This window comes from Oryzias latipes, chromosome 14, assembly GCF_002234675.1.
Source record: "Oryzias latipes chromosome 14, ASM223467v1".
Lineage (NCBI taxonomy): Eukaryota > Metazoa > Chordata > Actinopteri > Beloniformes > Adrianichthyidae > Oryzias > Oryzias latipes.
Genome location: NC_019872.2, coordinates 12,305,221 through 12,325,607, shown reverse-complemented (window position 1 = coordinate 12,325,607; position 20,387 = coordinate 12,305,221). Strand labels below are relative to the sequence as shown.

Here is a 20,387-nt window from a genome sequence, read left to right as displayed (position 1 = left end):
ACATGGAGCGGTTGCCTGTGCTTATCTCAGTAACAATGCATGGATGCACAATGCACATGGAGTGTTAAAAGATCAGCTTTATTTATTTTGAATAGTTTCACATGATAACAATGTTTCCATGTTTGAGTTCATGAGATCATCCCAGAGAGTCTCTGCTTCAGGTCCTGCAGTCAAACTACGTCTTAAATTGCGTGTAAATCAGAGCGCCCAGGCAGTGCAAGAGTGTGTGTGTGTGTGAGCGCAAGTTAAGGGTCCGTTGCCCTGTCCCCCGGAAAAGTAATAGTAAAAAAGGTTTCCTCCAAAGTACAGAGCCTGATTCTTGGAGTAAACCCTGGCTGCAGAATTGCTCAATCAATCCTGGATCTCCGCTGCGTTTTCCGACCACGGTCAGAAACGTCATCGCAGGAAAGGTTCAACATTTTCCCGCGAGGGAAAAATAAAATCAGAGGACCTGATTATAATCATTGTCTCAATGAAAATAGAAAAATATCATAAGGTTCAGGAGGCCTGAGCAGGCTTGTTCCGCTTTGCGCAGCTGCCTGGTCTGACTGTCGGTCCGCCAGCTCGCCTCCTGCGAGCCGACACAGTGTAAAGCACGATGTGAGCTCTGAGTGAATGGCGTAAGAATGAGGAATGTTTCAACGGGGGACTTTATAGACGTGGACGACCGGAGCTCCTCTGTGGTTTGGTCCACACAAACCCTCAAACTACAAAAACAGAGTCGTCCATGTTTGCATCTTCTACAGCAGACAGATTGTTTGACTCTATTTGATCTCTAATGTCAGCAAAGCTGCGCGGATATCGCTAAAATATATGACATCTCTCTGACTGGCACACCGCTGAGCGGGTATCGAGGAATATGAGTCGATTTCCATGGATGAGCCAATGAGCGTTTAGATCCACTTTCACTGATTGACAGATAGACTCATTCTCCTGAAAAAGCTCTTCATGAAATAAATAAGCCATTGTGAAAAACAGCAACATGAAATAAAAACAAAGCTACTTTGGAAAATGTTGATTTTGAAATACGAGCTTCTGAAAAAAGACAGAATTATAATAATATTCCACATGATTAAAAATGAATATTTTAAAATGCTGTTTTAAAATAATTAACAGGTTTTTAAAGCAAAATGAAATATATTGAATAATATAATGGCTTATATAAAATCAGTGTGCAGGTTTTTCACAATTTCATGATCTTTTTATACATTTATGAGAGATTTATTGGTTGATTGTGTATTTGCATGAGGCCATAATTATTTGTTTAATTAAATATTTATTTATTTAATTATGAACAGTATAGGACGCCATAAATAGCATTGCAAGAACATTACGGAAAATTTTGAGCATTTGTAGGACAAATAATGGCCACACGGGGGCAGTCATCTACAATATCACTGAAGGTTTTTAGACTAAAGAGATAAACGGGTTGACGTACTGTATGATATGGGTGGAAAAATGGAATAATACACAGATAGAATAATGCATGTCCCGCAACAGACTGACGACCTTTTCAGGGTGTATCCTCAATTTGCCCGTTAGTAACTGGGGCAGGCTCCAGCAGTCCTGTGATCCTAAAAGGGATTCAGCAGGTTTAAAAAATGGATGGATAAATAAAATGTTAAAAATATTGAAGGATGGATGGAGGGTGGAGGAATGAACGACTGGATGGATAGATGGGAGAATGAACAAATATACAGAGGGACTGACCGATGGATAAACAGGTAGACAGAGCAAGGACGAACGGATGTACGGATGATCGGACAAAAACACCAAAGGACAGAAGGTTTTCCATCTAATCTGTCATTATCAAACCTCATGCTCTCTTATTGCTGATGGACCGTCATGAAGAAGTGATTATTACTGTCATTTACTACAGTAATCATGAGAAGGGTCCGAGCAATATCATAATATGCTTCAAATATTGAAAAAAGCTGTTTGAGTTTCTTCTTTTAAACATAATATACTAAACATATCCAGGGGTTTTGTAAATGTAAACGTTACAGTGAGAGATGATGTAGATGTAGCAGGAGGAGCAAACGCTTGAAAATCCAGGTTGACCAAGTTTACTATAATCAGTCAACAAAAAAAATATATCAAAGTTAGAAAGTTGCATATTACTTACAGTTTCATTCGGTATATATTTGCAATGTTCCTTTTTGTTGTTGTTAACAGCTGCTCTGCAAGGCGCTCCTTAGCCCTTGTGCTATCCTAGGCACTTTAACATTGGGAGTTGGGTCATCTAGACCCACTAGACAGTGCGCTGAACCTTTTTTCTTCAATGATTTGTGAACCTCACTGGTGTCCATGGATTACATGAAATCTTTCCACCTTTATCCACCTTTGTCATGGTAGGAATAACACGCCAATGTAAGGGTGGGGGCATCTAAGATAGCACAAGGGTTAATTCAGTTCCTTCGTACCTCTGTTCTCTTCTCATAGCAACCACCAGTTATTATGCCGTGTGCTCCAGTGATGTTTTTTATGTGCAGGTTCTTCGTGTTTGGACTGAATTTGGAAAATAAGCCTTCAGTTTTTCTGCTGCCTCTGAACAAACTGAACAAAAATTGTGCTGAACCTGTTTCATTTTAATCTTCTTGTTCGTTTCTGCACACACACACACACACACCCACACACACACACACCCACACACACACACACACACACACACACACACACACACACACACACACACACACACACACACATATATATATATTTTATTATTTCTTAACTTTAACATAGTAATTTCGCATATTTAGTTATTTGTTTGTTTATAATTTTTTATTCGACTGTTGATAAGTTCTTAATATTATTATACACTTTATTATAACACTTTGGTTGCTCTGCCCACATGTGCTGCTTTATGAACACGCAGAGCTCCCCCTACTGGCTCATCGTGTTACTGCAGGGCAGAAGGAGGTCCCAAAGCGCAGAACTCCGTTAAGCTACTTCTGCTGCAGTCAACTTTTTTCTGGAGTAGAAGTAAACATCTTACAGATTCTCAGCCCAAACCTTTTGGTTTTTCCTCTTTTAAAATAGGAGAACAGGAACTGGGATGTCTTTTGTGGAGCTCCCAGGCGCTCTGGGAGTCGTGTATGCGCCGTTCCCTCTGCCGGCAGCAGCAGAGCGCAGTCGGAATAAAGAGCGCCTGGAGGCCAGCCTGTCTGGTCTGTATGAGCTGGAGCTTCTCAAACAGAGGCAGGAGAGTCTGGTCCTCGGAGCTCTGCTCCTTGGGGACTCCCCTCTGTCAGGACGACCAGACGCACCAAATGGCATCGCGGGGGGCCATGCACGCCAAATAGTAAGTTTTTACTGTCATCTGCTGAAAGAGTCACAAATGAACCCCAAAGGAGGACAAACTTTGTGCAACGCATCTCATGCATGATGGTGTGTTTAACTTTTAAATGTAGAAGAAAGTGGCAATGCATTTTTTGTATTAAAAATGTAGATTAGATTTCTGTAACTTTGGTTGTGAACGTTTGTGATGGGCAATCACAGAAATACAACTAGAAAAACAAAAATAAAAAAAGAGAGAAAATACTCAGCAAAACGTTACTAAAGTCAAACTTTTCTGCTTTTGGAACCTGGGAAAGTCCACATCTAATGGAGCCAAATTCTAAGGTTAAAACTAGAACTAAACCAGGGGCAGGAGGGGGGCAAATGAAAACAGCAGAGTGGAAGGCAGTTTCAAATGAAAGGATCAAAATATTTCCAACTGTTTTATTATTGATGAGTTATTAATGAGTTTCCATAACATGGAATTAGCGAGGATTTTTGGCTAAGGGTCAGGGTGCTGACAGCCCACATGGGCTGGCATTCACAGGGAATTTGAGGGGCTCAATATTTGCCTTTGCTTTTTGACAATACTTACAGAAGCTTGTTTCTTAACCTTTGTCAATAGTGATACTAATATTGACTCAAAAATGGGGGGGGCGACGGGGGAGTATACTATGCTGGGTGGGTAGTTGCCCCTTTTAGTTCTCCCTACCATGACAAAGGTGGATAAATGTGAAAAGGGTTTCATGTAATCCATGGACACCAGTGAAGATCACAAATAATTGAAGAAAACAGGTTCAGAGCACTGTCTAGTGGGTCTAGATGACCAAACTCCCAACGTTAAAGTGCCTAGGATAGATCAGGGGTTAGCAATGGCTCACTTCCTGCTCAAATCATCAATTTGTTTTTTTGCGAAACAGACATTGCCACACTAGAACCAGTTAATATAAGATGATGGTCCGTGTCGGGCTGAATCAACTTTTCTATGGCAACCATTCTCACCAATCAGAAGTGAGTTTGTATGAAGGCCACACCCCTACCACTTGAAAGCGGGCTCTGGAGAATCTGTCAATTAAATGTTTCATCGTTGGACATACTTTTATTGAGGCATCTGATTGGTCAGTTTATAACTTGAATAACTTACGCTACAGAAAAATAAAATGCTAGAGGATTAGCATATTAAAAACAGGTGGAAGGGCAAGAATGGTTATTCTGACTAATATAATGTCTGATAAACAGCTCTTCATTTCCCTCTCCTGTTTCAGAGCCGTTTTCAGCTCAGTCATGTGGACTCCAGGTCATCTTTAGAGGAGCACGTAGCAGAACTGAAGATCAAAACTGAGGTCAAGTCGGTCAATTCGGATGAAGAGGAGGACAGGCCACTCACTTCAGGTAAATGAATCAACTCTGCGTCTACCAGTAAAAAATACAGTCAAGACCATAAATATTTGGACAGAGACACATTTTTTCTAATTTAGTTTCTGAACATTACCACAGTGAATTTTAAAGAAAACAACTCAGGTGCCATTTAAGTGCAGACTTTCAGCTTTTATTCCATGGGTTGAACAAAAAGTTTGCATAAAAATGTGAAAAACTAAAGCATTTTTTAAACACAATCCCTTCATTTCATGGGCTCGTAAGTAATTGGACAATTGACTTCCATGCTATTGCATGGGCAGGTGTGGGCAATTACCTTGTTATGTCATTATGAGTGAAGCAGATAAAAGGCCTGGAGTTGATAAGAGGACTCGTGCTTTCATTTTGAAGATTTTGCTGTGAACAGACAACATGCGGTCAAAGGAGCTCTCCATGCAGGTGAAAGGAGCCATCATTAAGCGGAGAAAACAGATAAAAACCATGCCAGAAATGGCTACAGCATTAGGAGTAGCAAAATCAACAGTGTGGTACATCCTGAGAAATAAAGAAAGCACTGGTGAACTCAGCAACGCAAAAAGACCTGGACGTCCACGGAAGACAACAGTGGTGGATGATGGCAGAATCCTTTCCATGGTGAAGAGGAACCCGTTCACAACAGCCAACCAAGTGAACAACATTCTCCAGGAGGTAGGGGTATCAATATCCAAGTCTACCATAAAAAGAGGACTGCATGAAAGTAGATACAGAGGGTATACTGAAAGATGCAAGCCACTCATAAGCCTCAAGAATAGGAAGGCTAGATTGGACTTTGCTAAAAAGCATCTAAAAAAGCCAGCACAGTTCTGGAAAAACATTCTTTGGACAGATGAAACCAAAATCAACCTCTACCAGAATGATGGCAAGAGAAAAGTATGGAGAAGGCGTGGAGAAGCTCCTGATCCAAAGCACACTACATCATCAGTAAAACACTGTGGAGGCAGTGTGATGGTCTGGGCGTGCATGGCTGCTAGTGGCACTGGGACACTAGTGTTTATTGATGACGTGACACAGGACAGAAGCAGCCCAATGAATTCTGAGGTGTTCAGAGACAAACTGTCTGCACAGATCCAGGTGAATGCAGCCAAACTGATTGGGCGGCGTTTCATAATACAGATGGACAACGACCCAAAACATACAGCCAAAGCAACTCAGGAGTTTATTAAAGCAAAGAAGTGGAATATTCTTGAATGGCCAAGCCACAAAAAAACAGCAACTGAAAGCTGCTGCAGTAAAGGCCTGGCAGAGCATTCAGAAGGAGAAAACCCAGCATCTGGTGATGTCCATGAGTTCAAGACTTCAGGCTGTCGTTGCCAACAAAGGGTTTTCAACCAAATATTAGTAATGACCATTTTATTTTTAGTTATTTCATTTGTCCACCTACTTAGGAGCCCATGAAATTAAGGGATTGTGTTTAAAATATGCTTTAGTTTTTCACATTTTTATGCAATCTTTTTGTTCAACCCATGGAATAAAAGCTGAAAGTCTGCACTTCAATGGCATCTCAGTTGTTTTCTTTAAAATTCACTGTGGTAATGTACAGAAACTAAATTAGAAAGAATGTGTCTCTGTCCAAATATTTATGGTCCTGACTGTAACTAATTGGTTGAAAGATGGTATTGGTGTCTGTTTACATGTGGTTTTAACAGCAACGTTACAGTAGAGAAACAGCAGGAGATGGAAACAAGGAAGTGATCATTACAACAGCTGCTAAATAATGAGCAACAGTTTGTGCAGATGGTTATTGGCTTTACACACCAAATTAGTCCAAAAGAAAGAAGAAAACAGTATTTAAAGTGTTGTGTAAAACATGTGCTGCGTTACTGGCTTTTATTAAGAGGACTCTTAAGGCTGATTTCCAGCAGTCCGTCTGCGGAGCGGCTCCATTGCAGTGCGTTGACACAAAAAATGCAATGTTCATTAATCAATCAGAATGTTTACATCGTCTCCATCATGTTTGCGGTCCACGTCTGGCTCTCCACAACACAAGCTTTATGCAGGAGTTCTATTTCCATTCTGTTTACGCGTAAATTTTGCAGCCAAAAGCCGGGGAACCGGAAACAGGTTTGGGTTTCAAAATAAAATCTTCTGTTGTAGTTTCAAAATAAAACTTTTATTAAAATAAATTCCATATTTCCGGTGACGTGCTTACGCCATAACTTCGAAGTTCACCTCCATGGACGACAAGAGTTTAATCGTGGAGTTTCAAAAACAAAACATGTATTTTACAAGGACCCAGGAAAGAGAGGGCATAGGGTTTGATCGTTTAAGTGATTGGGTGAGCAAAGACAGTGGGATGAACTACAGGACAAACCACTCCTCTGGGATCTGGTGGGAGGGGGGATGGGCCGGAGACGCAACAGAGTTAATGTAAACTAGCTGACAGTCGTAAGATAGACTCCTCACGCAACGCCATGGAGTCACACCACAGACCAGTGTAAATTCGGGGTAAGTCCTTTGTTGGTGAGCAGCTGCAGAGGAACCTATACTGTTCAGACCAACAGACCATCAGCAAGGTATTGTGGGTAACTTTGCATTACCAAGCGTTACCAATCCTTTACCAATCTTTTGGCTCATCTCAACATTCATCCTGTCAATAGAGCAGATACCAAACAACGAAACATTCGCTGCGTTTCCATTACACAAATGCCCAAAACTTTATTGAAATTCTAAAAATGTGAAAAAACTCAATTTCCCAATTACACTGTAAATCATAACAAACACAAAACAATTCACGTGATAAGTCAATCAAATCCATTGCGACGGATGTGAACAACACATTGATTTACAGTAAATATATTCAAATTTCTGCCACGGCACTATCGCTCATCATCATCTATCAAAGGAGACATTGGCGTCTCTTTCAGGTCATGAAGCTGCGATCTCCTTACACGTGGGAGCAGCTACAGATGAAGCGATTCATGAAGGGAAATCATGGTTGGTGATTTTACAGAGGGGTTGTGGATCCAACAATTCTGCATGACACGTTAAACGTTTGATGAGCTGTGGGACCCCTTGTGGCGCCTGCTGTGCAGTGCCCAAGGCAGTCATTGGTATCTGGTTGTTGGTCACGTGACTCATTTAATTTGAAAAGCGCAGAGAATGAACACAAAAAACCCACAGACAAAATGGTCTTGTGTTAAGCAGAATGGTAATAGTTTGCAACATTCTTAATTTTATTTTAAACTGCAAAGAAAATACGAGCGTTAACACACAGTATGTATGTTTTCTTTTTTGTCGGGTTGGCAGTGGTTCTTGTTGGAAGTTATTCAAATACTGGAAAGGGGAGAGTGACTGTACAAATACAGACCAGGTGTTACTGGAAAAGTCAAATGAGGCCTCCTCGTCTGGTTCTTCTTAACTGTTCTGTTTTACCTTGTTATTTCCTTGGTATTTATGAAGTGCCTTCATTTTTTTTTTGTTATCGAGGGACCTGATTCTTGAGCTTATTTTCTTAATCATAATCATAAATTGAAAAGGTGATGGTAATTTTTTTCATGTTTCTGTTTCTCAGGTGAACCAGACACATGTCCTGAACCAGATCACCACCTCGTCATCCCGTGTTCTCTCCCAAACCCGCAGAAAAGCCGGATGACAAAGAGGGAAAAAATACTTCTTTCAGAGCCAGCAAGACAACCCATTGTTTCTGAGGATACGATACAAGAAGCCAGTCACCAGAGTTATGAGCAACCCCCAAAAACAGAGACCCTTGGGCTTATCCAGAGCCAGGCTCTTCCCTTGAGGTCCTCTAAGCCCCGCACCAGCCTGACAAATGAAGCTAGAGTTGTCAGTGTGTTAACACAAGTTAGCTCGTCCTGCAAAGATGAGCAGCTGTCATCAAGAAAAGTTTCCCTGAAAGAGACATCTCAGTGCTCAGAGAGAGTGTTTCTGCAGGGTCAAGGTCAGGCCCACCATCAAAGGATGGGATGTTCCGAAGATGCAACCGATCACCAGCTAAATGTCCTGCATCAGCTGGGGTTTTGTCATAAGCCTAGACAAGCTTCGATTATAAACACCTTGAAATCTGTCTCACTGGACCATCCACACAGCAGAGTAGCACACACACACCAGCACTCAAGCAAGACAGATTCACCCCAGCATTTCAAGGACTATCCATCCCCTTCAGCTCTGACGGGAGTTCATGAGAGATCTTCTCTGGAGGAACAGCTGGTCAGTGCAGAATATGTTCCAGCTCATCCCTGTCAGAATTCCTCCCGAGCACACCATGTCCCGAGCCTTCACAAGGATACAGAGGGGTCCAAAACCAACCAAAGTGCCCATTCCTTAGACCCATGTTTCCATCAGGAACAGCAGTCTGTCCCGTCACACATCCAACACTCCAAGTCCAATGTGAGCCCAAAGAAATGCCGATCAATTGAAGACAGAAGTACTTTTACCAAGAAAGTAGTCAAGAAAGCATACAGATCTCAGGTACAGTGCAACCTTCCAAGAGTCTCTGATCGCAAGTGCAGCTCCGTGGAGAAAGACGGTGGACGAAGTGGAAGCTTTGGAAAGGGAAGCCGCAGCTCTCAATCCAGGATCAAGAGACAGCAGCAGAGCGACAACGGCCACAACCGCTGCCAGTCTATCCAGGAGCTCAGCCAAGACGGGGTTGATCACGCCACCATGCCACCACCCACGCAAAAGTCTGTACCGTCAAACCATTTTGCAAGGCGCGTACGAAAACCCCGCCCTACTCATTCTTCTGTTACGCACTACCAGTACTCCTACCATCATCAGGCTGTGGAGAGTCGGTTTGAGAAGGACAAAAGGTTGTGTCAGGACGATTTTCAAGCAGGTCAGGGCGAGTCTGAGTCCACAGCCAGTGAGCCAGACCCAACAGATTCCAGCTCCTTATCAAGTGACTCAGATGAGAGTGGGGGCTTGGTTTGGCAGTTTTCCCCCCAACTCTCCCCCCCGCTGCCTCCTGCTTCCTCCCTTGGAGCACCTCTGCAACCCAAAGCATTTGTCAAAATAAAAGCCTCCCACGCTCTGAAGAAGAAGATCTTGCGCTTCCGCACTGGTTCACTCAAAGTAATGACCACTGTATGAAGATCACATCTACTATAGCTTATTAGTTGGTTGTTTGGGGTTAGTCTTAGCGAATAGGGCATCAAAGGACCAATGTATCAATGTTTGTGTTTCAAAAAACAGTTACACTCTCCAATTCCTAATAATGTTGAAGTTGGATTAATTTTTCATACACAACTTTCCAATTATTGCATCATATGTATCAGCAAAAACTCTTTTAAGTCCAAAATATTTCAATGTTATCGTGTGGTTTACTTATTCAAATTAAGATTTTTTTTAAGTTTTTCAATTAAAAAAAACTAATTACGTTAACCTTCCTCACCTTTTGAGAGAAGATGACATATATTTGTGCATGTTACTCAATCTGAAAAGGATTGTTTTCTCTTAACTAGGAGGTGACAGAGATGGAAGTAAAACTTCTTCACCTTTAATTAACCGATTTCAGTTTGTTTAGATAGTCCTGATTCAAATTCAAATCAGTTTAAATAAGAGTAATGTGTTTTAGTCTAAATATATCCTATAGGGCTACATTTTTAGAAGTGCATTTCACTAATGGCAACAAACAAAATGTCCATGTTTACATGAAAGGATTTCTGCTGTAATTCCCTGTGTTGATTATGATTATGAGAAGCAGTGGGATTAGTGCTATAATGGTCTGAAGATTGGTCTTAACGGAATGATCCTATTTTCCAAAATAAAAAGGAAGTTAGCTCGTGCTCTATCTTTTATCCATGGCCATAGTTCCTAGAGAACTTAAAAGACCCACTCCAATCATTTTTCGATCCACTGTAAAAGTGTTCCCATTGGTCTTTTAGTTACGATTGTGTCGTTTTTAGCCTAAAGAAAATAAAAAAAAAATCTGTGATGCTTCCTAGGATGCAGTCTCTGCAGAGCGGCAATAGTTCAACATAAATTTCTTTCAGAGTTGTGGTCAGGACCTGTTGGTGCAGAGAAACTCCACCCCCCCTTCCCCTCTCCATTGCTGAGAGCTCTCTGTTTGAGCAGGGAACCCGCCTGTGGTCCACCCAGTGTATTTTTTACGTCCCAAATACAATCTTTTTCAAACAACATTTTTTTGGTCTACTTCTAATTTACAACAATTACAAAGAAATACTCAGAAATATAATTTGCTTGAATTGTTCACGTGAATTGTTTTGTGTTTATTATGCTCTTTGAGCTGAATTTTCTTTACATATGTCCTCCATCATCAGACAAATGCCCCAAAAACATGTTAAAAACCCCATTTTCATGAAGATTAAACTACAAATAAAGAGACGTTTACAACCATAATGTTAGTGAGAGTATACAAGCACATAATATTTATAAAGTGTAACTTTTTTTTAACCTAAGCCTCGTACTTCCTGTTTTTAAAGCCATTTCTATTGTTTCTTCAGTGATTATTTGAAAAGACTATCTTTTTGAAAAAAAAAAATTAAAAAAAGCATCATACTACCAGAATTAACTGGTGAATCGATTTTTAAGGTTTGTTTGCTTCTTGAAAAGTATTGGCTGTTTTTCCTCCATCCCTTCTCTGCTGAGCTTTTTATCTCTGGGAACATCAAGGAGGCTTTGCCTTTGCTCCCTAAGGTCAGCCCAAAGGCTCTCACAGAGTTATGTGTAAATTCTAGCTTCTAAATGCATTTTTCTCTCCCAGCATTGATGTATGTTTATACTTGTTAAGTCCTAATAAGGATAACTGTGCAAAACTCCTGTAAATTGTTTACGATCAGGAGGATTTCTAGTGCTGTTCCGTGACACAGAGACTGAGTTCAGGCGCTCACATTATTAGTAAAAACATTGTGCAGATGGAAATGGGGAGGAGGCAGAGCTCAAGCCCAATTATTTATAGGAAACTGGTTAAACTCTTTCATCTCCATTCAAAATCCCCTGATATATTTCAGGTTTACTAACATTTTCTCAGCTGGCAGTATTTCTCCCTAATATCCCTCCTTCATCCCCTCCATCTGTCTGTGCTTAGGAGAAACATGGCCCCTAACAGGGCCAGGAACTTGGAGCATTTCCTGCTTCGCCAAAGAGCAAGGGGAGAAGAGAAAAACGATGAGGAGCAGGAGGAGAAGGAGGGGAGAACACAGAGGTATAGAGCTTCCAGAAGAAACCCATTTTTAGAGAGAAAACCGATGGGAGAGGAGAGGGGAAAGAGAAAAGGAGTAGGAGTCTGAATGCGGGCCTTCTGCACATACATATGGCTTTGATTAGCCAGGCACAGAGGGTAATGGTGAGAGAAGGAAAACAGAGACGCTTTTATTTGGGTGAAGAGGGAGACTTGTCTTTTTTTTCCTGTGTTCTTTCCACATTTTCCTTCTTCAGCTCAGTTCGTTTAGATTTTATTAGCAGGGGAGCACTTCTTTTAAACAGAATTCAAAGGGAGGGATTCTACATCGTCTATCCAGACACAAATTTTAAAAAAATTAAAGAACAGTGAGCCCAGACAGACAAGCCTATACCCTCTCTTTTACAAGGGTGATGGCCCACAGGTTAAAGCCATAAGTAGGTAACACTCCTCTTTCTTCAAAAATAAAACATTTTCACTTCTATCAAAGACAAAAAACGTGATCAAATACATAAAAGTCACAATGTTTTTGGTTTCAGTTTGTAACAGAACAATTTTCTTGCTTATTACAACTGCAGCAAAACAACCATTACACTGCAGATTGCTTTAAGCATGCAACAGACTGCCCCCATGTGGCAGCAGTATGATATAGCATCAGCACATGCTCATGTTGGGTCACCTTCAACAAAAGAACAAAAAGTTTCTCTTTCATGAGTTTGCTGCAAAGTTTGATGATTCAGAAAGACTTAAGCTGTTGTGTTAACTAGTTGTATGCAATGAAATTGTTAACCAAGATGCAGGCTTAACTGCTGGATTGTTGGGAGTTTAATCATAGGATAAATTATGTCATGTATGACTAAGGTATTTACTAAGATCTTTGCCCTTTTTTAAAATAAATTGTAATTTTCTGATCCATGGGTGTACTAGAGCAGTGTTGTACACCCTGAGTCTGTTGCAGGGCCACACACTCACATGCACACCAAGGAGCAATTCAGAATCTCCTATTAGCCCGTGTGCAGTCTTAACATTCTGTTTACTCCCCTTGCCCTACGGGTCAAAAATTACCAACCACAGCCCCAGAATCAAGAAGCCTCATTAAATTTTAGATCTAAAATATACTGTGTATGATGTCCCAACTTGTTACTTGCCTATCAAACCAGCTCTGTGGTTTGATAGGTGGATGAATATTGTGTGAACCTGTAGTGGTTTTGTTCCACATGCTGGGTAGTTTGGGTAGTTAATTTTATTTTGTAACAGAAATTGACAACACATTATATTTAACACTTTAAAACCCACTAGATAGACATATAATTGATAAAAAATTTTAAATATTTTTGGAATTAATGTTTATTTAAAGGGCAAAAACACCCACTGTCTCAAATTTGATACATTTTTAAAATGATGTCACATAATGATGTTATTTCAAACTGCAAGTAGTTATTTAAAAAAAAAAATCAAATAAAACTAGATTTTTTCTCACTCCAAAGTTTTGAATATAATCGAAACTGTTTTCCCGCCAAAAGCGTTTTTGAGATTTGATGGAGGCAGCCAGTTTGTAATGAGCAGAAAAAGCCCTTCTACTGCCTCTAGAGGAATGAATGAAAACATGGACCAAATTATATTCAATGAGTTTGTAACCCTTATGCTATCTTAGAGGACCCCACCCTTACATTGACGTGTTCTCCCTACCATGACAAAGGTGGAAAGATTTCATGTAATCCATGGACACCAGTGAAGATCACAAATCATTGCAGAAAAAAGGTTCAGCGCACTGTATAGTGGGTCTAGATGACCCAACTCCCAATGTTAAAGTGCCTAGAATAGCACAAGGGTTAAGGAATGTTTGAATCATGCTAATGAGGTAGCATGTATCAAATATTATACAAATAGTTATATAAGGTTAATCAAAGGCTCTGATTGACAGCTATAGGACAGAATCCATGTCAAATATCTTCTGTCATGGAGTAAAATAGACAGAACCTCATCTCTGTTTCTTTATATTAATCTTTTTGTGTTTTTACAATTTTAGCTGTAGGAATTCAGAATAATGTAGAGCCTACTATACTATTTTATTTTTTATTTGCCACATCAATACACAATTATAAAGATTTTTGTTTACATTTTTGCAACACAGATACTCAATTCTGCAGCAGGTGACAGGACTGTACTTTAAACGTGGTCCATTTAAAAGGGAAACAAACAAAGTTTTAAACAGTGAAGGATTTATTACCAAGGAGCATTGTTACAACAAACACAAATGTTCTGTGACTGGACCTGATGCAAGGGAAACGTCTTGCTCTACTTCCCTCTTGTTGCTAAAGCATGTCAGCTCAAAGATGACATGAAGACATAAGTAAAATAGAGGCATTTACGGAAGAAATGTTGCATTAAATCAGCTATATGTATGTACAACATCAACATTTTTCTTTTCCAGCTTGCACACTGGACATACGCAAAAGTTAAAGGGCTTTTTTTCAGTTTATTGCACTGTTTAGACGACTGTTGTTGTGTATTTGGGCTATGCAAAAAATTAAAATAAAAATGATCCAACTTTAAGGAAAAAGATGGAAATGTAGATGTTTCAGATTTATCCATCTACAAAAAAAAAAAAAGATTCCTGTTAACCTTTCATTTATCCTGTGAATTAATTGGATTAGAAATCAATTTGCTGGGTTCTTTTTTCTTTTTTTTTTTTTTGGCAAAGTACTTCATTTCATTTAGCTCTGGCACAAAAAGAACTCATGAATCGTGGAGATCAGACCATTGGAGATGATCCCCAAGATGCATTCCTGCAGAAACAATGTTTGCAGGATAAAAAAATAGAAATAGGGTGACTTTTCTAAATTTTTCGATTTATGTTGCAGATGTTGTTTTCACCAATCCTGCAGAATTAAGATAAAAAAAAAAAAAAAACAACAACAGGGCAGTACATCCTGTCCCTTTAAAGAGAGAAACACATTCGAATGGTCACACAAAAGTCCAACACCTGGATTAAGGATCTGAATTTAATCTGAAATCTCTGGCTGCATCCTCATCTGTAGTCCCTCTTAATCCAATCGAACAGAACGCATGATAACAAGAGTGTGCAGTGTCTTAATCTAAAAGCTGCAGAGGGGCTGATATATATTTAGAAAGGAGAAAAAAATGTGAATAAAACAGATTTTGTTACTTCTGAGTGTGCGTTCTTTCTGGTGGTGACAGACGGGGAGAAAAATCATGAATGGGGCAGCGAGCAGAGTTCATTGCAGCCGTTTGTCTTTACACCGATTCAGCTCCTCAAGCCGGGTGGGGCCGCTTCGGGAGCAGCAGGGGATGCAGGTGGGGTCAGTCGAGACAGGGACAGTTGACTCTGGGAAGTGACGATGGAGGACTTCCGACTGTTGGAGCTGCAACAGAGAAAACAGAGCCTTTTGTCAAGCTCATCAAATATCGTAGCATGATGAAAAAAATGGAGACATATTAGCTATAAATATTTAAACTGAAAGAGTTTCATTCCTAACTATAAGGACGGTTCTGACCCTTCCTGCATGTCCTCCTGATGCTCTCCATCTGCAGGCCCCTCTGTGGGTTCGGCGCCGCTGTCCTCCCCCTCCTCGTCCATGCTCAGTTGATAGAGAGGCCAGGGCGGCCCCTCGCTCTCCTGCTCACAGCACTCGGTAGGCTCCACAACAATGGAGGGGAGGCGCTCCCGCCTGTACAGGAAATCTTCCGGATAATCGGCATTGTCATCCATATCCACTTCAGGAAAAATCTAAAGCAGAAAGAAAACGTGTCTCTCAATTCTCCTTCAAACTTTTATTTATTTTTCAATTTTGCTGACCGGCTGAAACCCATTAACAAGCAACTCCACCCACTAAAATACACAAATATCTCAACATTTTTGTACAAACATATTAATGAATCTAATAGAACTTATTTTGGATTGTCAAAAAACAGAAAGAATTCCAGTTTGATACTTTCAGTTAAAATCAGAATAGAATAAAACATTGTCATTGAACACACTAGCTCATAGACCTTGTGATAGAGTGTCTGCCCTGAGATTGGAAGGTTATGAGTTCATATCCAATAAGACTTTAACATAGACAGACAGTACTAAAAAGTCTTGAATGGTGCAAAATGCTCAGTGTACAAAATTTAAGTAGGTCAGTTCCACTGAACTTTCATTTTTATCCTTGATACATGTGGTTTTTTTCCAGCTTTGGAAAAAAAACAACAACAGGACTTTAATATAATATTTAGACGGTGACCTGATAGGCTTTGCTGCCTCTTCTCTGGCCTGAGTCCTCATCCATCTGTGAATCCACTTGACTGAGAATGGCGTTCATACTGAAAATAACAACAAAACTTTAAAAGGTGAAACCAGAGCAGAAAATAAAATGCATCTTTTGATACAAAGAAATCATCCAAACTAGCAGAACTGGTCTGCTGTAAAGATGATGCCAGATTAGCTGTTATCTGTGACAGGATGGAAAATGTCAGAGCAATGAACTTTAGTGGCTCAAACGATTGAACAAAAATCCTACTTTTTTTGTTTAAGTTCCCACTTTTTGCAAAAATTGTTCATTACATTTTTGAATGCGTTAAACAACTCAAAAAGAAAAAATGTAAGGAGATTACTTACATAAAAGTGCCTCATTTTATCCATTTTACATAATAACTGATAATAAAACTTGAAGACCCTTAGTCATGTTTTTGGTGTTTTTAACATATTCTTGTATCAATTTCCTGATGATGGAGGACGTCTATCAGGAAAGTTCAGCTTAAATATTAATTTCTGAGTATTTATTTTTCAAAATCAGGAGCAGATAAAAATTGCAATTTGAAAAAGAGCGAATTTGTGACGTAGAAAATAAGGCGGAAGAAGGGGGAGGGGTTCTGGCATTGGTCCCACTCAGAACCTAAAGGGGAATTTTTAACGAACTACTGGCACTCGGCACAAACTATATCCTTTGGATTCTGGCAAAAAAAAACACCAACAGCATCATTGTAATTAAAAGACCACAAGGGACGCTTTAACCATGGATCACGATGATCAGAGTGGGACGTTAAACTGCTGGCAGCAATAACACTCAGCGACTTGAAAAGCGATATAGCGTCTCCACATTTATGAACCGTGAAAAATGATGATAGTCATGTGGTAAGATTGAAATCAAACCACACTTAACCGAAAAATCTTAATCCGAGATAAGAGAAACCGAAAGAACATTATCCATCTGTGTGGTCAGTTTTAATAGGTTCAGCGTTTAAATGAATCAAAATACAGAATAATCATCCGTGGTTCTCAACATGTTTTAATTCAAAACTTCTGTAAAAATGATTAAACTCAAGCATCTCTGTACGTAGAGCTCTAGTTTAAAAAAAAAACTTTAAAATGCAAGAATTTGCCTTTTATATAAAAAAGTTTTTTAAAAGTCATTTATATCACGTAACAAATAAGAATGTTCTGACACTTGTTACATTTTGAGTTTTTTTTACATTTTTAAGATCATTGACTTGACATTTCAAAGCATAAACCTGTATTTGCAATTAAACAAAAACTTTCAGTAAGGCTTATTTTATTAGATTGCAATTTTAAACATGTTTATTTTTTTTTTTTTTTAAAAAGGGGAAAGAAGCCTTGGCTTCACCCGACACCTTTTTCGGTTAATATTTTTTCAATCTTTGTGTTGTTCAATGTTTATGCTGACATTGTTCAGCGTCAATGCTTATGTTGACGTTTTAAGTTTGTGTGTTTAACATAACCCAAATAAATGTCTCTATTTCTGAAATGAGTTTGATTAATCTGTTATTTTTGTTGAGTATTTATCTTTGCAGCGAACCAATACATCAAATCAAACCCCCACCAGAAGAATGTACTTTTTATTGAAATTAAATAAATAAATTAAATTACACTCTTTGCCACAAATTATGAATTTTACATTGCTTTTTTTTCTCTCTGGTTACCTTTTTTGACACCTTCAAGTTTAATGCTGTTCACAATCGCTGGGGTGGACCGTTCTGGATAGATCCAACAGCATTTCTGACGCAGTTTTAAGTCGAGGAGAGATTGTGCTGATTATTTGACAGCTGGCTCATGTGAGATTTGGGTTTTCAATTGTTGATTAAGGCACGAGTTCTAATGAAGATGGTCCATCTGTGGCTCCCTTCTGGTCACAAAGCTGCACTGTCCAGCATCATCCAGTTTATAAATGATCCAGCAGTTTAGACGTTTGAGAGGCCTGTGGCTCTTGTCTTTTTCTCTCATAAAAAAAAAAACAAAAAAAGATTTTTTCCCATCTGTGTGGTCAGTGTGGTCAAAATCAGGTCAGACTCAGAGAATTTATTTATTTGTAACCGTTTTTATTTTTTTCCAAAACAGAAAATTTGAATATTTGGGCTAAATTTATTATGAGCTTTTAAAAAGCAAAATGCGACAAGCAATAAATACAAATAAAGCGTATTTAGTACATCTATATACACATCTATAGATGTATCCACATATATATTAACATACACAGACAATACAGTACCTAATTTTTAACATCAATGTAAATAAATATCTTCAGATACATATTCAGTTTTTAGACATTTCTTAAATTTGTTTATAAATAATTGTTTGTCTTTTAACTAAATCTTTTTTATTACTAATTAAACATTGAAAATGTTGATTATTTGAAAGACATTTAATACCACAAACAACCCTCTTGGTACATTAGACTTCTATGCATTTTTTCCGTTAAACGTAACTTTGCCTAAAGGTTTCAATAAATTTCTAGCAAACTCTGTGAATTATTCTGTCATTCTAAAGCCCACTGACACATTTCCAGCCTTAAAACATAGGCAACAGTGAAACAAGTGCACCGATAAAAATTAAGGCGGTGCTGGTAGAGGTTGTGGGGTTGAAGCTAAGGAAAGAGCCTCTGTTGCAGAGATAATCTGCAGATAAGCCCTTAATGACACAGCAGGCATTATCGACAATCCCAAAGATGGGGGAAGGGTTAGAAATTAAGAGAACATTTGATTTTAGTTAATAAAGATTTGATTGTGCTGTCAAAGTAAAGTAAACTACGCCTAAGTGTCTGACAGTGATGTCAACACTGTAGTTTGGTTTGCTTTTGCACACTGACATGTTTAGCATGCATAAGTGGAATTAAAAAGATTGAGGTCAATTAATTGTGATTTTGGTTATAAAATGCTTAAATAAATGTTTCAATTAAAAAAAACTACTGTTTTTCTGCTACTATTTTGTCAAACTGAGTTCACCCTGTATTTGCAGAGTTAAATTAACAAAATAATAACATAACCAATGTTCCAAAAGCATTTAGGAATTTTAAAATGGTTTTAAAAAGATGTATTTAAATGTTGTAGCTTACCTGTGTGAAGCTGGAATACAACTCATATCCCCCAAAAAAACTCAAGATCACAAAAAAAAAAAAAACCCAAACAACACCAAATGAACTTGATAGTTCCCTCTCAGAGACCGCACAGCTTCTTCCTCTTCCTCTTTGTCCAGGTCACAGGTTCCTCACAGTGCCCACCTCCCCGGTCAGTGTTTTCTCCTCCCCTCCTTTCATTTTTCCACAGAGCCCTGTTTAGTGACGCACGCCACGCTGGCCATTCTCTTGACCGTGCAGTGGAGCTCCTTCAGCAGACAGGCTTACTGTCAGGCTCAGTTAGAAACAAAAGCTTGATGTAACATGTGAGCGTGCAGCATCATGGAGGCCTCGAGCACGCAGATTAGCAGGTGTGCTGCCTGCGCACATTTCTCATCATTTAGTGATTAATAGTGTATCATGATTAATGCCAGGAGATTTTCTCAGAATAACTCCGCCTCATCATCATTCAGCAGTTGTTTGCCGGATTAACAAACAGAGGATGAGAGAAATGATTCTGAACAGTTTGGATTAGCAGCAAAGGAGGAAAAGCCACCAAAATAAAGCAGATATGGCTGCATTTACACAATAATAATCACGTTCTCGTCCAACCAGCAGGGGGTGCTGTCACATAATCGTAGAAGTGCTGCTGCTTTCACTGAAACGAGCAGATCCAAAAAGAAGATTTCTGACTTCCGAATTGAAGCAAGTTTGATTGATATTTGCTAAGGTTAGCTCAATTCACAGTGTAACCACTAGGTGGCTTGACAAACAAACAACTACGTTTCTATTTAAACCCTAATAATGCAGTGTATTTTTACAATGTCTATAATTTGGTTCCAAAACTGACTTTAGTCTAAAATCAAAAATATCTCCAAATGCCAAATGCAGTGAGGCAAAATTGTGTTGTCACCGATTTTGCAAGTCCAGATATAAAAGATGAGAGGGCTGTCTGTCATTGATACACTTCAATTGGAAGAGACACAGTGTAAAAAAAAAGATTTCAGGAATTATTTGTATGATGGTGCAGAAAATAGGAATTCAATCCCTCACAAATCTGTTACTTCTCCTTCAAGAAGCTCTTCTATCCTCCACTTGTTACCTGCATACATGTCACCTGTTTGAACTGGTTATCTGTATGAAAGACACCTGTCCACACCCTTGAACAGTCAGACTGCAGCCTCTGCACCAAGACCTAAGAGCTGTCGAAGGACACCAGAGACAAGAATGTACCCCTGAAC

At 39.2% G+C, this 20,387-nt stretch overlaps 2 protein-coding genes across 2 annotated transcripts; one reads left to right on the top strand and one right to left on the bottom strand.

Annotated features, from left to right (window-relative positions):
• The first annotated feature begins 2,875 nt into the window (after positions 1-2,875).
• Positions 2,876-11,155, top strand: LOC101156518 (dapper homolog 1-like). Its single transcript, XM_004076325.4, has 3 exons — positions 2,876-3,304; positions 4,545-4,671; positions 8,207-11,155. Exons 1-3 carry the CDS (start codon positions 3,059-3,061, stop codon positions 9,742-9,744), a joined length of 1,911 nt encoding a protein of 636 aa, XP_004076373.1. The 5' UTR covers positions 2,876-3,058; the 3' UTR covers positions 9,745-11,155.
• Positions 11,156-13,859: 2,704 nt separating this feature from the next.
• LOC105355601 (protein LBH-like) lies at positions 13,860-19,466 on the bottom strand. Its single transcript, XM_023962810.1, has 4 exons — positions 19,147-19,466; positions 16,042-16,120; positions 15,313-15,545; positions 13,860-15,180 (listed from the first exon to the last, which is right to left on the bottom strand). Exons 1-4 carry the CDS (start codon positions 19,170-19,172, stop codon positions 15,063-15,065), a joined length of 456 nt encoding a protein of 151 aa, XP_023818578.1. The 5' UTR covers positions 19,173-19,466; the 3' UTR covers positions 13,860-15,062.
• Positions 19,467-20,387: the final 921 nt, after the last annotated feature.